General features: G+C 39.0%; 1 protein-coding gene across 2 annotated transcripts in view; it reads right to left on the bottom strand.

Moving 5' to 3' along the window:
* Positions 1–18006, bottom strand: part of DPYD (dihydropyrimidine dehydrogenase) — a 327901-nt gene that overhangs the window by 67247 nt on the left and 242648 nt on the right. For both annotated transcript variants that reach the window (XM_058808550.1, XM_058808551.1), the window contains one exon: positions 17478–17597. In XM_058808550.1, the coding sequence (XP_058664533.1) occupies positions 17478–17597 (120 nt within the window). The remainder of the gene's footprint in view (positions 1–17477; positions 17598–18006) is intronic.

Raw genomic sequence — 18006 nt, 5'->3', positions numbered from 1 at the left:
AGCCAGGGCTAATCAATAAAAAAACAATGATACAACAGCAATGAAGAGGTAATAAAATAGTGCTAATAGCCAGGGTAAGCTCCTGACACAATACAAGGACAGGTGAATAGACCAGCATAAAAGCCAATAAAGATTTAGAAAATATTGCCCAGTTACCAGACAAGATCACTGCAGCCATCTCAAAGGGACAAATGAGTTCCTGCTGAATCCTTCCCCTCAAAAGTGTGAGTAGTTCACTACTCACTTGCTGCCCTTTTATTCCAACGCAGAGACTGACATTTAACGTGAAGTGTGGCAGAAATGGTTCTGGCTGTTTACAGATCTGTTCAAAGGCAGCCCTGCCTCTGTCAGCCTGGGCAGCGCTACCTTTGTTTGAGCCGGTTTTAACCTCCATAACAACCACCCCGGTCAACACGACCCTGGAACCAGGAGGGGCGTGTGTCCCCACATGGCTGTGCCAGTGCTTTAGCACATACATAATTCTAACCGCAAAAAGGCAATTTAGTACAAGTAAGGACACACTGGAAGAGACATGACTGCCTGCTGAGCAGGGAATTGAGGTTCCTACATTGCATTTAAAAAGCCAAAATTACTGAAAAATGCAGTACAACAACTTTTCAGGCCATTTACAAAACCTGACTCACACCTTGCGCTGTTTAATAACCACTTGCCTAAGAAGTCCATCACAGAAAGGGATGCAGAACTTCAGAAACTATGGCAAACTAAAGAAACCAGGCCTGGACAACTAGAAAGCTCAGATAAAGTATTTCTTTCTTGCTTTACATAACTCAAGTTAATAATTGTCCTATTTTGAGGTTTATCTATTTTATTGTCTATCCCTCTATTTTATCTGTATCATCCAGTTGCTGTTATGCATAATAAACAATTTTATGTACCAATGTATTTAGATCTATTTATAGATACATAGCTATATTAAAAATACATCACGAACACAAATTTTTGTGAGACAAAAGACTCAATTTGAGTAGAAAACACTGTATTTGCCTGTGCATTAGTGTCTACATAGATATCTACCACAGTATTATTACATATCCATATAATCTGTGTGAGTATATATATACATGCACACTCAGTAGATGTATTTCCATATTCACATATACATAAAACAGTGGATGACACGTCCCCTGATAAAACCTGTTATTTCAACACTTCAAGTGAAAAGTGTTAAAATAAATGGCTCATCACATACAATGTGTTAAAATAAATGTTTATTTCAACACTATGTGTATCATAGCCATTTATTTCAACACTTCCCATTTTTCAAGACTCACACAACCAAGAGTAGGAGAACTGATAGCTATACCTAAGGTAGCTGAGGCACACAGCCCTACTCTGCTTGCCATAGGATGAGTAGGAAGTTACTTGACACTTTTTTTCCTCCCAGCAATAAATGGAAACTACCTACCTTGACTGTTCGTGGGGATCTGCATGTGCCTGTAAGCTGGTGGGCTGTGTCATCATTTGGAAAGAAGTGCCATACCAGAGTCTTCTGAGATATTTGGGAAGCAGGCTACAGCTACCAGGGTAGGTTTGAGAAAAGAAGCAAAGCATGGGGGCCTTTGAGAATTTCACTTTGCTGTTTCTGACTCTGACACAAAAGCTTCTGGGCAGACAAAGATTTACGAGATCAAGAGCAAAACCTAGAGCTGTTCATCCTGAGGGCTGGATGGGATGTGATTGTTGTAGGACCAGCTATATTCTGGTGATCAAATTATGAGTTAGAGAACATCTGGGTTCTCACTTTACCTGCAGAAAAAAGTTTATTGGGAGGGTTCTTCAGCTCAAGATCTACCTTAATTTTAATACAGAACCTGATGGGTCTTTGGACCAGCAATCTTCCATCTTTAGGTGGTTTCCAAAGCACAAATACAGTAATGGGGGCTTTGAGCAGTTAGGTTAGCGTCAGCAGCTGAACTTGCTCCTACAAGCTCAGCTCACACCTTACATTATAGGCCAGTGTTGGCTAGCACCAGTTTCTTTCTCTGCTTTATTTTGGGAGGAAGGCACAAGAAGCTCCCATTTTCTGGCAGCTCCCCCTGGAGCCAGAGGGCACTATGCCTTTATAGATCTAAGGGACAGAGGCAGGATAAGAATGAAAAAATTTAAATAATGCACAAAACTTCCACAAACCTTGAGTTCCCTCTGAGCAATATTTACCACTAACTTGCCTGTAATATTTTCTTACAGCTTTCCTCCTTTGAAAAACTTTAAAAGCATGATTAAAGATTTCCTAGGCCCTAGCAAGACAGTGTGGTTTTAAGAAGATAAACACTTGGAGGGGCATTCTCTTTTTTTTGTACATTTTCTTCTCTGAAATTGCAGATCTGTTGGTCTGAATGGACAGAGCACAAACCCACAAAGCAAACTAATAAAAGTTCAGCAAAGACTTTGCAACCAGCATGCCCTATCAGAAGACTGTTCTGCAGCCAGACAACGAAAAACTGAGATCACAGTTTCATCAGCTCACAAACAAATTCACTGCCTTGAGCCAAGCCACTTGACAGTGTTAGTTGCCTCTATTCAAACATGTCTCTTCCTGTAAAATTATTTTCCTCCCCATGTCACTTTTGTCAGGTAAATCACTACAACCATTTTGTAGTAGAATAGTCTACAATGCAATTAAAGCTCTCCAGAAAAAACCCACAGTGCTTTCAGCCTTTCACTTTCTTCAGATGTGATTAGTTCCAGAAAGAGCAGGTATCATCACTCCTTTGTAGGCACCGCAGGTTATAAGATTAGTCCTCAGAGGCTGGCAACACATAATAAAAGTGCTTTATTCATAAACATCAATCAGTTTCAAGAATGGCAGTTGCTCACAGAATGGAAATATTCAGCTAATAACTACTGTAGACATTAAAACACTGTATGACAGATATGTAGTGCTCATTTCACCAGAACATTTTCTTATAATTATGCTTTCATAACCAGGTACATAAGTTTCTAAATATTCAGTTCCTTACACTTTGTTTGTTTTTTTTTTTTTTTTAGGGTAGATATTTAAAAAATACTCTTTCCCCAGAGGGTGGATGGGCACTGGGACAGGCTCCCCAGGGCAGTGGTCACAGCACCATCCTGACAGAGCTCAAGAAGCATTTGAAAAATACCCTTGGGCACATGGTGTGACCCTGGGGGATGGTGCTGTGCAGGGCTGTGAGCTGGACTTGATGATCCTTGAGGGTCCCTTCCAATTCAGCACATTCTGTGATTTTTTTTTAATGAATTTAGAGGACAACACTTAGTTTTCCATGAATGAAAAAGACTCCCCTCCAACAGAGAGGTGATACCTTGGATTTAGCTGAAGCCTTAGATGTGCATGGATGACAATTTAGAATTTTCTTTTCTTCTTCTTTTTTATAACCTTCACGATTATAGGGAATTTCATGCCATTTCTTTAGCTGAGAACGTACTGAAAGCTGAAGTCAGTGGCATAACGAAAAGCAAAATAATTGCTTGTCCATGCTGTGTAAACTATTTGTGGAATAAAGGAAGCCCAAACCCTATTTGGAGAGGCCTTTACTAGCTCTGGATATATTACTGAGAGTTGCTAATTAAAACATGGTTATATCAGTCCTGCTTGTGACCAGCCACACAACTCAGTGCTGATTTCAAGAAGAAATTATACACCCATATCATAACTCTGCTTTCTGCATTAATAAAAAATAACAGCATTAATAGGCCTAAATATTCATTTGTTTGATGTATTCAGAGCAACAGAAGGGGGTGCAAGGGAATTTAGTGTATTGCTCTGTCAGATCACTTTAATTATCCAATGAGGGTAGCTCAGAGGGTAAGGGACTTAATTGATGTACTTACTCATCCCCTCAGCTTCCACTGAAGAAAAATGGTAGCAACACAACTCCTAAACTGCATTTGTTGGTCTTCAGTGATCAAAGTAAAGGCCAATTAACAGAAAGCCAGGGGCCCACAAAGTGTTTGTTGATTTTAAAATACTGATCAGAATACACACTGCTACTGTTAAACACACAGCAGCAGTATCTGGCACTTACACAGTGCCTTCTAGGAGAGGATGTCCAAATGCTATACAAGAGTATAATATTTTTATCTCCCAGAATAAAAAGTCTACACAGGCAGGCCTGGAAATGTGTGTAAAGAAAGCAATTCCTCCTGAGCAGTTGGTCCTTCTGGTCACAAATCCCTTGTCCCAGAATGTCCTCTCACCCTTTTCTCTAAAACTGTTTGTAATTTAAAGGATAACTTTTTAGAAGTATGCTTTGTAAATCAACTCAAGCAGTCTCATCTCAGAAGTAAATTACATCCTAATGTGCCAAGCACCTTTTTCTGTGGGTTTTCATGGATGAGGTGTTATGCCCAGTCACACCACTGCCTCAAGCATGGAAATACAGGGGCTCACAGAAGCACACAGGACTGTGCTTGACTGTTGCTGTCACCCATAAAGGAATTATTTTCTCCATCCTTCCTATCTTTCTCTAACCTAAAAGAAAACATATATGATTCACTTTGGGGCCAGTATCTTTGGGAAAACTGTGTTGCTTCTGTGTTTTTCTTGATTATGTACAATTCTTAGAATTCTGAAGGTTATTTTTGGGCAAGCAATGTATATACCAAAATGAGGATATTTGAGCTATTGCTGACACAATCCTGTGTATGGAAAGCTCAAAGAGGAAGACTCACAAAAGCATAAATGCTCCATGTGAAACTCTAACACATCTGTTCAGCACTGGAAAGCCTGCATTTAAGTTCAAAGCACTAGAAAGCTGAGACAAGTGCATTTTTGGAATCAAAACAAATGACGGTAATTTAAGAAAATACTATGAAGCACACAAAGGCTGTACAATGCCATATGTTGCACAATGCATCTGGTAATCAATTTAATGTATATGCCAAGTTTACTAGAAGCCCAAATTGGCTTAAGTTCTTTACTCAGAAATTCAAAAAGTAAACTAAAAGCATTCCAAACATGGTGCTCTTACAATTAGTAAAAAAGTGGATTTTTCTTTTTACCTACAGAACACCCAAAAAATTAATCTCCTAAATTACCTCCCATAATGAATACACATCCAAACTTCACTTTTGATCAATAGCTTTCATAGACCCACAGTTTCAGGACATGGTTTGTTTTACAGTTTAAAAGATAAATGTGATTTTAAAATTATTTTATGCTCAATGTTTACTTCTGGCTTGTAGGTTTGAAATCATGTAGGTTTTATGCTGTCATTTGTGATTCTATACACAATACACTACTGAAGATGTCATCAAACACAGATGTATAACCAACCTTGCAAGTACTGTGGTCCTAAATCAAATATGAATCCACCGTTACAGTATTAAAAATACAGCAGAAATCCCTAATTCGAGTGGACAGTATCACCTATAAAGCCAAAATAAATGGTGTAGGATAATAGTTTCCAGACTTGGGTCACAGTGTCAATGCAGAGACTTGAGCTGTGCTAACTGACCAAGCTTGATCTTGCTTGCCAGAGCATGCTTGTCAATATTTAGCTCCCAGAGAGTATGTCATGAATCTTTACAAAAACTAGCATAAATACAAAATACTATAGCAGCTGCTGTGATCCTTTTTCTAACACTGAGATTAAATTGCTGAAATTTGTTTTGAGCTTTTTAAACCAGAAGATGCGTGCCATATACCTACTGTAACAAGAAAGTGAGAAACAGCATTAAGGGATTGCAATGCTGGTATTAGGGCTTTAAAAATACATAAAAACACCAGATGCTTACATTAAGTGATTGGAAGATATTTTAATGCCAAGCTTAAAAATATCACTTTCTCCTGTAACATCAGATTAGAAAATGGACTGGGATAAAATAGCATACACCTGCATTTTCAAAAAGGGAAATCTAAGCTGCACCAGTAAACCCCACATCATTTATTTGCCTAACCACTGGAATTTCACTACAAAATGTAGGTGCACACTGCCTTAGGCATTTGACAGCAGTACATACACTAATATGTAAGGAATACACTAACCTCAAATTTCTGATGCATCAATGGAGCGAGAAAGGAAGCCACCTCTGAGAATCCTTACAGGGATGAGGGGGAAGCCTGGGAGTCTCCTAGTGAAGTGCCTGATGCTTGGGGGATAACCCTCAGCTGTACCTGGTTAGCACCTCTGCTTCCATCTGCTGTGTTCCCTGAGCCTGGCCATTCTGGGACAGCCCCAGAGGACGCAGGGACACAGACACACGTGGCAGTGGCACAGCTCAGGAGGGCAACGCAGGTGGCACAGGCAGAAGAGAGCACCACTGCTGCCTGCCTTCTGTGCCAGCCTCACTGGTGAGAAACAGAAAGAAAAAGCAAAGGACAGAGGAGACAGCCCTGGAAAAGCCCAAGTTTGCAAAAGAGACTAAGAGTGATATTTTTTTTTTAGAACATTTTCATACTATCTGACTCTAACAGTAAGCTGGGGATGTCCTCAGAGCTGCAAAATATTAAGCCTGAAAGAAAAGAAAAATAAACACACCAGAAAGAAATCTTTGTGCCAGCCCCACTCAAAAGGGAGCTCTGCACTAAAACTCCCCACAACAAGATGGAGCAAGACTTCCCTATGTCTGGCAGGGTTTACCTCCTTTCTGGATACCTGCCAAGAACGAATCATCTAAAATTATTTTATAACAAAAGATGCAAACCACCTCTCCGTTATACCAATAAATCAGAATGTACCACATAGTAGATTTTTCTAATATTTCTTGACAAAGTAAGGTGCCAGGAGATCTTCCTTGGAAGTCTGAATTCTTCAGATCCCACCTTGAGTAAGTTCTGAAGAAATTTCTCCTTTTATATATAAGAAAAAGGAACAGATTCTTATGAGAATTGTTTGGCAGTACCTTCTCTGCAAGCACACAAAATTTATCAGTGTCTAGAATGAGAAGATTTCTCTGATTACTCACTATTGAAAGCTAAGCAGCTCTTGAGTGGGCATGTATCCAAAAATTGGTGAAAACACTGCCAATTCTGGGATACTCAAATAGGTGACCAACTGACATGGCCATAAGAGCATAAGTAGAGCAATAGCTGACAGGATTTAGATAAGCTTGACCCAGGCAAAATCTGGACTGGAGTAACCACACATTCTTTTGGAAACCAACAAGTCACTCAATGAGGTCATGAAACATTTGTGAATGGACAGACACTGCTGCAACACAGCTGGCTATGTCTTCACTGACATGCCTGCTTGCAAAACCACACAGCTTTCTCCTCATTTTGAGCTGCCTGTAACAAAGTTCTTCACAGCATCAGCCTTGCCTCAGTGCTGAGTCAGGTGTGGTACCACACATTCTATGGACACACCTCATGCCATTAAAAACACCCTCTCTTTGTATCTGCAATGGATTTCTCATTCTGGAACAGTGGGACACGCTCCTCAACAGCTCTCCCTCGGCTCTCACTTTTAACCCAAACAACAGTGGCTCAATCCCTGACTATCAGTGTCTTCTGGGATTTAAATGGAATTTAGGGAAGATGGTTACATGGTGCATGTTAATAGAAAAGACAATTTCAATTACCCAGCAATGCAGAAACTGCAAATTGATCATAAATTGGAAAACTGAATTCCAACAGCAGGTTCCCTAAAAGATTTTGTAGGATATGTTTGTATATCCTGTGTGTGAGCAGGACATTTATACAGCTCATTGTATACAATGAGGTGCTTGCATGAAAAGGCACATTAAAATGCAGATTCCCTAGCTGACTACTGTATATTAGATGCATTCTTTTGAAAGGTTTAAAAAAATGTTCTGATGGTTGTGAAATAGATTTATAAATGCTTCTGGTAATCATTTGCTAGGAATGAAGTGATGCCCAGTGAAATACAAATCCAGAATCTACCCAGTAAAACAAATCTGCTCTATTTTGTCTTCTGTATTTTACGTGTGAAGTTGGCATTAGGATTTATTCCTTATTCAAGCAGGATTTAGGTGAATAAAGATGGTGAGTTCATAATAAATCATAGCTAACCAGTGGTAGCACTTTTCAAAGCTACATAGAAGCAGGACATCAGCACTAATGAGGTAAGCATATCCTTCTGAAGCTGATTGGTGTAAACAATGCCTTGCATTTAAACTCGTTCCAAGGATAATTTCTTCATTTTTTTTTCTAAACCCCTGTATCTGATTGTCAAAATATCCTGAAACAGGATTGCTCCCAGCAAGCACACCTTCATGTAACTGTGAAACCTTCTCTTCAAGACACTGTGACCCATTTCTAAAGCACATCAATCAAGCACTTTGTAAGTGGTGGGAAAGGTGAGAGCCTCAACATCCTCACAGAGATGCACAAGCTGTTGAGGCTGCTGATCCAGAGGGAGGAGCTCGCACACAATAGAGAGGTTGGGGTGCTTTGGCAGCAGTGGTAGGATCCCCACAGAGATAGGAAAAGACAGTAGTCAGTCAGCCTATTCTGCAAGCACAGCTGTCCCACAGAGAGAAGGGAGAACAGGAAGAAGCTCCAGGCTAGTAAATGTTAAATAAGAAGTCATTTTTCTAATTATTTTTTAGCTCCTATTTTGATTTTGATCTGTAAGTGTGATGCTGGTTTTTTTTCATAAATGCAAAAATGTGTTTATTCTCCACAAGAGAATATGCCTCCACAGAATAAAGATGGGCTCTACAGACAACATATGCCACTTGGTGACTAGAGCAAATCAATATGCAAAGTAATACTGAAAAAAATCAACGTGCTTGTGACACACCAGGTCAAACTCAGGGGTTTTAACCACTGCTGATAAAATTGTTACTCAGAATTGTTTACAAATTCTACCAATTCTTGATTTGGTTTTGGGGTTTTTTTTTGAGGGGGGGAGATTATAATTAGAGGTTCTACTCTGACTGACAGGTACAGTTTATAATTTCCACAGAAGGCATTTGTCTCATTGATCACTCTTAAGCACCACCTGTACCACAAGCCCTGCTGTTGATTCAGATCTGGAATAACAAGTCAGCAGGAAAGATGATTATGGGCCCTGCACCATCAGCAACACAGACCTTGGAGCATCGACATGTAATCACATGAATTGGGTGCCTATTTACTTTGCCAGGTCTTTCCTCTGCCTCCTACACTGAAGCTCCCTAAACTCTCATAACAAGTATACAGGTTTTAATCCATCATATACACACTGCAACAAAGCTTTGTACACCTACAAACCTGCTTGAACTTGGAGCCATCTTCTTTGTGCTCCAGTCCATGACCACACACCTGTCACTTCTTCTGGAATGACAGAATGTACATGTGCATCACCTGCACACTGAGAGAGGAAAGCTTGCCTCATCCCTAATTTAGTGATCACCAGAGGAAGGTCAGCAGCCAGAGCAACCCTGCCAGCCAGCCATTGGGACAGCACAGGGCACACAGTTCTCCCAGCTTAGACACACTTTTGCAGTCAGCAGTAGCCTTTCAGCTGTAGGAAAGGCTGGAGAATTATACTGCACGCCATCACAGTCTCTAGACCTCATTATTTCGAGGTAAAAATAAGTTTTGACTTCATTGTGACTGTCTGTGGAGAGAGGTGAGCAAGACTGAGACCTGCTGAGACTTAATGGCAAACAAACCTAGCAGTAGACTTCACCAGAGCTTTTCTTGATTTTTATTATTTTAATTAATGTCCATTTGAAAATTTTGATAGTATTTTCATTCCTGTGTTAGAATAAACTAAAAAGTACTTAAATGCCAAGTACTTTTCAAATAAATAATTAATAGGATACTGAAAGTAATTAAATGACTTCTGAAATTAATTATAGCAATGTTTTTACAACATAAATATTTCAATTTTAAACACAATAATCTTCAAAAGACATGACACAAAAGAGATTTTTTGGGGGTGTGTCTTTGCTTAAAATTAGAACAGGTGATCGTAAGACACCTTTTCCCAGACCTGGCAGACACGGAAAGAATCAACTCATGCTAACAAAGTCACCACCAGTGGGTTTGATCTTGCTGATATTACCAGAAGGAAAGATTTTCGGCTCCTGACTGACTTACACCTCTTTATCAGGTCATAGTTTACCTGTGGTACGTTCCTCTATACCCATTACTGCAAATACAAGCCCCTGCTCCACCAACCTGCTTTGAAACACTTTTAAAACCTGCTTTGAAACATCTCTTTTACCTTCTCTTTTAATTTCCATTCTTTGTTAATCAGACTGTGTCTTCAAGAGGCTAACTATGAGAACACTCAGTACTTAATCATGTTAATCTATACCACTATATGAACAGATTTCCCATTTTATCTTCCTGCACCCAGAATAAACCTTCATGTTCTTTTTCCACAAACTATACTATAGTGATTTTCTCTTATTTTTTTATATAACGTCTGAGAAGAATTTATGATTTTATATTAATTGTTTTCTGACATGTGCCTTTGGTTGCCATGAGTTAGACTCCATAGCTTAACACTTATCTGTTTATAAAAAACCCCAATCAACTGTGAAATTAATTATTTCAATTGTACATATTCCATATGAGCTCAGATAGAAACAGTAAATCCAGAGTGTTCAACAGCAGCAGTTTAGAGATTAACCTAATTACAGGCTATTAAACCAGGAGAATGCAGCCAATTGCATTTCTAGCAGCCTGCACAGAACAGCAACAGATAATGATGATTTGATGGTTTTCTAGGACTTTGGAACAAATACTTGGCTTTTAGTCTGAGAGCAATGCTGGACATTCCTGTCTGATGCTTGGGGGATTCAGCCAACTAACAGATACATTTGGTGAAGAATCTCATTCTAGTCATGCCCTCCCTTCCTAATTTCCCTTTTCACTGTTTTGTCGTCTTTGCCTGTTCCTTGGGGAACCGAGTGATTGATAGCCTAATCCAATGACTGTATTACAGCTGCCTCATCTTGGACTCTTTTCCTTATCATTAGCAGTTAGCCTATGGTTAAATTCACAGCTCACTGCTTGGTACAGCCCCTGAGATTTAAGGGTCTGGCCTTTAGAAAATATTTAACATAAAATTGAAATCTTGACATACTGAGAATTCAGTTCTCTGCAAGGCTTCTTTAATTAATCCAATGTACTGTACCATTGTTCTATATGAGGCTCTGACATGATGAACTGTTACTGAAGCTCACAGAAATGTGTAATTCTAAATGAAACACTCGTTTACATGTACCTACACTGCATTTGTTTCCCAAGTACATGTGCACGAATGTGAAAATTTAAATCCAATCTCTAACAATAATAAACCACAAACCAATTACACTCAAGGAGTAAAGACTCTTCATTCTTTTCAAGATCAGAATGAGCTTTTTTTTCAAAGTAAGAGGAGGAGAAAACACAGCTTTGTTCAAATGCTCTGTGTAAAGACTCCTTCATTCTTTCTCCAGGACTCATTTAATCTTTTGGTGAATGAAATCAATTATGATAATTTTTAATCAGTGCACTAAAAGTATAAAGTTTTTTCTTTGTGGGAATGAAATTGGCTAGAAAATACTAAAAATTGAAAAAATATACTTAGTTCTTTAACCTTATTTAGAGAATACTTATTTTTAAATAGCTATAGGAAGGATGTGGACCTTGATCTATGCTGTAAACCTTTGCCCTACTTCCAGTCAGTCGATGAGCTGCAAGCCTCTATGAAAATGGCAGCTAAGTCCCAGATGAAAAATTATGCATCTCATAAACTGCTATTCTGCTGAAATGTCAAGCTATGGCAGGGCTGTACCTCAAATTCAGCACTTGGCATTTTCCTTCTGTCTGCTTTGTTGCCATGAAGCAAACATGAACAGTGAGGATTTGTGTAGGGCAGGTAGCAGGCGAGCTCCCTGTCAAAAATCTATTATTAGGGCTCTGATCTCTCCTGCACAGACCAGTGATGGCAGTACACTAAGAGAAATCAGACTGCTGCAAGGACATGACAGAAAACAGAGGACTCTTTGTGAATCCTGACATAATATATGCAAATAAGGGCTTTTAATGGCTGAGCTACATTGAACAGGAATAATAAAATAAAATTAAAATTGTACTATGGCATATATTTTGTTTTTCACCGCTTTCCACACTGTTTTATAAATATATGTTAATGTAAATTGTCTTTAACTCCTGGTAAATATTTATACTAAACAGGAGTGCCTATGCAAACATACAGTTTGTTTTGTTTCCAGTGATGGGCAGCTTTTCATTCATTTCTATTGACCAAAATCCACATTGCACTGTCACTGAGAGAACTGTGATGAGTAAAGTGAATGCTCTAAGCTGTTTTTTTCACTTTTCTTTTAATCATGTGTCACGGAATTAAAATTAAAACGCAGCCTTTGTTATTGTAACTTCAACTTTTTCTCTTTCAATATAATTCATACATTTCAGATTAGAATATATGTCTCTATTAATAAAATCAATATACATTTTAATTTAATAACTCCCGAAAAGCGTTCCCTTAAATGTCACAATTGCTCTTGGACAGTGTTTTTCTGAAAAAACAGACAGCTCCACGAACTTCAGAAAGTAACTAAAATTAACTGTCTCTGCTGTTTTCCATAATTACACAGTCCTGTGTTTAATGACTGAATCCACCACCTAGATATCCTCCTTCTCACATCCCTTGTGGGCAGCTATGAAGTTGTAACACACAGCTTCCTGAATCTCTCTTTTTCTGGAAAACAAGCACATGTACTTGCACATGCTGTATAATAAATTTGTGCAAATAATGCCAAAGTACTACAGTATATAATAAATGGACAAAGCAATAACAGCACACAGACATGAGGTATTTGAACTGCTACTGTAAAATACTGCAATATTTCTGAAACAAAGCATTAAAAGAATACATAGTGAGTGCACCGTAGAGAGATTTGCTTTTAACCAAAGTTTTTGCTAAGTCCAGTGTATGGTTTTATAAATTTATCCCCTAAGGATTTGGCTTCCAGACAAAAACAAAGAAACAAACAGACGACAAAGAACAAAAAACCATGGAAATTTAAACAGAAGCTCTGCTCTATTTTGCCTGCAATAGATATCCCATTGTGCTGCAATGTGATGTGTTTTATAAAACACATCTGGAATATGGAAGCACAGTATGAAAGCTCATGGAAAAAATCTTTAAAAAAAAAATTTAAAATACATTTCAAAGGGAAGTGTGCAGCTGCCGACAGTATATTAACATTTCTCAGAAACCTGGCAACTTTTTCTGATATCTATAAAATACCAGAATAAGCATTTTCAAAATAATTTACACTTACACAAACTAAAGCATGTCTTTCAGAGCCAGAGGTCATCATTCTTTGTAAGGATAGAAACCCCCATTGTTTCCCTCTTTTAATAGACAAATACCTTGCAAATACTCTTCCCATGTATAGGAAGAACTCATGACCAAATCTCACATATTCTACATTCTCAAACCTGAAATACTTCTAGATCCATTTTAAAAGCTTCTGCATGGAAATCAAACTGTCTCTAATGCTGCAAACACATATAACAGTTACACAGTTTGAAAAATTCTATCTTAATTTCAATATTTTTTTCTTTCATCATAAGGGCTTATTTCCTTAACCATATTTTGTACAGACTTCATTAGGATAACTATGCTTTTAGAGTAATGGGCAGTTCCTCTAAATGTATTTTTAAAAAATGTATGAAGACTGGGGGATCCTCTAAACACAATGTCCTCTCAGATAACAGGGCCACAAAAATCTGCAGGGCTACCATAGCCTTTAGACTCATCTGATGCTCTACAGTGCAGATTGGAAATTAATTTTCTTTAGAAAATAACAATATATCAAAATTAAAGTGAAATTTTTCCTGAAAAAAAAAAAAATTATATATATGTATATATAGTCACAAGTATAGAGGTAAAAGTAGAAGAAAAACCTAAGATATTTTATAAAGCTCAATATTTTTACGGTAAAACTGAAATCCAGGGGGCTCAGCTATGACCTGGGCTCACACCCGGGATTTAAACCTGGCTCTCCTCATGTTCAGGTCAGCAGGCTGTGCTAGTATGAGTGTGTATCCTGTGAGAGCTGTTTCACTTTGTATTAATAATTCAGTATTTGCAGGGAAGTGGAGAAGAGAGAGACTGGTCCTACAGCCTGGTAGTCAAACCTGGGATACTGGGATCCCTCCCTGTCAAAGCCAGCCAAGAAACAGGAGGGTACAAAGGAGGAAACAGGGATGCCTCTTGCAGCTTAGCAATTTTCAGCTGATCAAATTAGATCAAAACAGGAAGGTCACTGCCTGAGCACTGGCTGACAAGAAAACACTGACTCTGACAACTCAAAACTAAATGGGGCTTTCAAAGTAATCCCATTAAGTCTCTCCTTCTTTGAACAATTGTTTAAAAAACGTTTAAAAAAAAAAAAAGAGACAAAAGTCTGTTCTCAAAACATCTCAGGATTTGGCAATGATATTAATAAAATTTTTTTCTTATTATTTTTCTTTATGTTAGATAAATCATAGGAAACTACATGTGATTTTGTAATTTAAGAGGAATTACAAAAAAAAAATTCCACTTCAAAAATGAAAAATGAACATCCTGCATACTTAGAAAAATGAAGACTGAACCTCCTGCATACAGCTGCTTCTGCATGAGGCATACAAGAAGAGAAAGGATGAAGAGGCCAAGGGGAAATTTTATATGGAAAATATTTTTTCAGTATATGGGCATGTAGGAGGACATTTTTGAACACTGGAGGACAGTCTGTCTGTCAAAATGTTGGGCAGCTGGACAGGGATGTCTGTCAGTCAAAATGTTGGGCAGCTGCTGGGGCACGGCACTAACCCATCTTTGTTATTTGCTCTTTGTTGGAAACTTTCATCAAACTCAGAGGAGGGAGTTTGCACTCACCTGGAGAAGGCAACCTGCACTGCCCTAACACAGTGACTTTATAAATCCCTGGAGAACATTGGTCCTTGAAGAGACCAACTTCTTGTCCTGAGAGCTGGTAACTGCCAGGGCCAGCAGACACACACAGGGGCTGCATAATGCTGAGGGTCACCACTGTTGAGTCAAGGTGCATTTCAGACCTCACCAGGACACCTCAGGGGACCCTGCGCTGAGACCAGAACTCCTGCCTCACTCACTGTTCCTCTGGGCCATGGGAGCATCACCGCCAGTCCACAATCTATACACATGGAAAAATCCAGAAAGCCTGATCCAGCTTGGCTGTGTGCTGTATCTGCCCTAGGTTTGTGCACGACAGAACAACAATGAACCGGCTGTGCTTTGGGAAAACATGCTGAAAATGAACCAGACTTACTGCTTCTATAATAGTGCTGTCTTTCACTTCAAAAATTAATTCTCTCTTGAGAAGAATTATTTGGAAAAACAACAAAAACTTACTGACTCTATCAGATAATAAAATAAAACAAATTTACGCACATCAAAATAGAAACCCAGTATGTTACGCTGTGAAGCGACTTTGATGCCAAGACCACAGAGCACTTCCCACCAAGCCTGTAGGCATGTAAGTGGTGTTCCTGCCATCCCACAGACAGGGGAAACAGAGCACAGAAAGGTCAAGTGTCTGGCTGCAGGCCACATGTCTCCGCTGTGGCACAGCTGGAACAGGAGTACGGCCGCCCTGCCCCTTGCTCTGACAAGATGACACACTCTCCCACTTTCTGTCTTCTTGTAAGCATGCTAGCTCTCCTGATTTAAAATTGCTTCCCTGCTTTTGGAAATTTGTATACTGCTACACCTGACTGCTGAGCAGGAAGTATTGCAATATCCTGCCAAGTTATTGACTTTATTGACTCCGTGGCTTTCTTTTGCGCAAGGACTTGTGGCATTGGGACCCAGCGATGACTCTTCCAAAACACAATAAACTGACAACACTTTCAGTATTCTAAATATTTTTTTAAATAAGCAGATTTGCATCATAGGTAATGGTGCATCCTAAAATGTAATTTTTTCTCTCCTCTGATACACAAAAAAATTCAGGAAAAAAAATTTATACTTACAAACATACACACACACACATATATATAAATAAAATAAAGAAGCAACTTTTCTTTGGGTCCATTTAGTATTATAAACCACAGAAGTGCTGGATCATCCTCACAGCTGGACATGCAGGTGCATGTAATTTACATTGCATACGTGTTTCAAATTTGTGACATAGACACGCTTCTCTAAAATGCAGCCATTTTATATATTTTATTAGGCAGAATTATGGTAGGAAGGAATATTCACAAATTGCAACTTAAATGAGAAAATGTGAATGGTGTTACTTATATAAAATACTACTGCAATAGTTCTTTTATTAATTTTTAATGCACAGCACCCACTGTGACCTCCTTTATTCTTTTCCTGTCAACATGGCAGGCTAGAGAAATTGAAATGGGCTTTAGCTGTTCTCTTCTTGTTCCCCTCTTCCTCCCATTTTGCATAATATTAAAATATAACATCTTATTGGACTGTCACTGTGAAACCATTATGCGATAGGCATAATGATTTTTTCTGATTGTTATCACTTTCTTACTTTTCAGCTTTCTCTAAAAAATTCCAAATTCTATGTAGTTATCTAAGGCAATAACACAATTCGCCACTGAATACACTCATCTGAATTAAAGTTTGTTTAAAAGTCATCTTTTGCTACATTTCCTATGGTTCTCTAAGGATAACACCAGTCACATGAAATAAAGGATATTTTTGCCTGTCTGGTCTCCTCTGATTACCTTTTTGGGGTGAGGTAGGAGGCGGGTCCAATGGAATAATGTTTGACTCAATTGGGAGGATGCTATTACTTCTTTTATGTATATTTACTGCTACTTTTATCACCAAGGAGACTAATCTCCATACCAGTAAAGCCAAGAAACTCACAGTATTGTCTTCAGGGCCAAGTTTGTGTTGTCACAGCAACAGAGTTCACAGGGTCAATAGATTAATACATTAGTGTGCACCGGCACTGAACTGGACTGTAAAAGTTTTGCAGCTGGTTTGAAAATTAAACTGTGAAGCAGGATTTGAAAATATGGGCTACACAAGATATTCTTGTATATCCTGAGGAATAGGCTACAAAAATATGCATATATTTGCCTAATACTGTCTATCATTTTTACCACAGTGGGAAGAGGAGGAAATAACCTCTCTGAAAAAAGTGCACTTAGTGGGAAGGAGCAAGGAAGGCTGGAGATTGGGCTATGAAACATACACTGCATTTGGATTGTTGATATTTCCCCCTGCGATGCCCTTTCATTAGCCTCTGTCTAACGTGGGGCCTGACAATTGTGACAGGATGAAAAATTTGAGGAAAAGCGAGGGTCACGAGGGAAGAGATTTCCTTCCCTCTCCAGTGACCCTATCACAGTATTCTGATGCAGTGCTTTACCATTAAGGAAAGGGCAACCCAAGAGCCTTCACACTTAATCTGTTCCATCTGTCATGACTTAGAAACATTGACCAGCAGTGAGCTTTAAGGACTCGGTGTGACTGCAGACATGATATTCTAGCCCACTACAAGGACCTCCTGATGTTTTGAAAGCCTCCAAGGAAGTACCATGCATCAAAAAGGGCAACACCTACCTGACATGCCACCATATGTGGTCCTCAGTCCTCGACCAACTGCTGGCCAAGGTGTGCTGTCTGCTTTCAGTCCCATCAGTCCTGACACAGTGTTGGTGGCTGTAACACCATCTGCGCCACCTGTGAAAGAAAAGGTCAGTCGCTTTTTGTTAAATCATGTGTACAAGAACAAGAGAGGATAAAATACTGAAGAAAACCCGTGAAACTCTGAAATAACTAGAAATTCAAATAAACAGCTGGAGAGCAAAAGCAACAAACTGCAAGGGGATGCACAGAAAGGCCCTTCTGACCAATCCTGAGAGAACAAATTTAGCACTAGCTTCAAGGCCGGCTGCATCAGCTGAAAGAGCTGTAAGGGCTATAAGACAGCATGTGGAAATGCTGGGGCTGACAGTCAGATCTCTGCTCTTCAGCTGTGTGGGATAGAACCTGCTACAGCAGTTGTTCAACACCTGAAGGTACCCCAAAACAGTGGCCACCTCCTCCAAGCTTCTGTGCAGCAAGACAATTACCACGGTTCTAAATGATG

Source organism: Ammospiza caudacuta, chromosome 7 (assembly GCF_027887145.1).
Source record: "Ammospiza caudacuta isolate bAmmCau1 chromosome 7, bAmmCau1.pri, whole genome shotgun sequence".
In the NCBI taxonomy this organism is placed as follows: domain Eukaryota; kingdom Metazoa; phylum Chordata; class Aves; order Passeriformes; family Passerellidae; genus Ammospiza; species Ammospiza caudacuta.
This window is presented reverse-complemented; position numbering and strand designations above follow the sequence as displayed.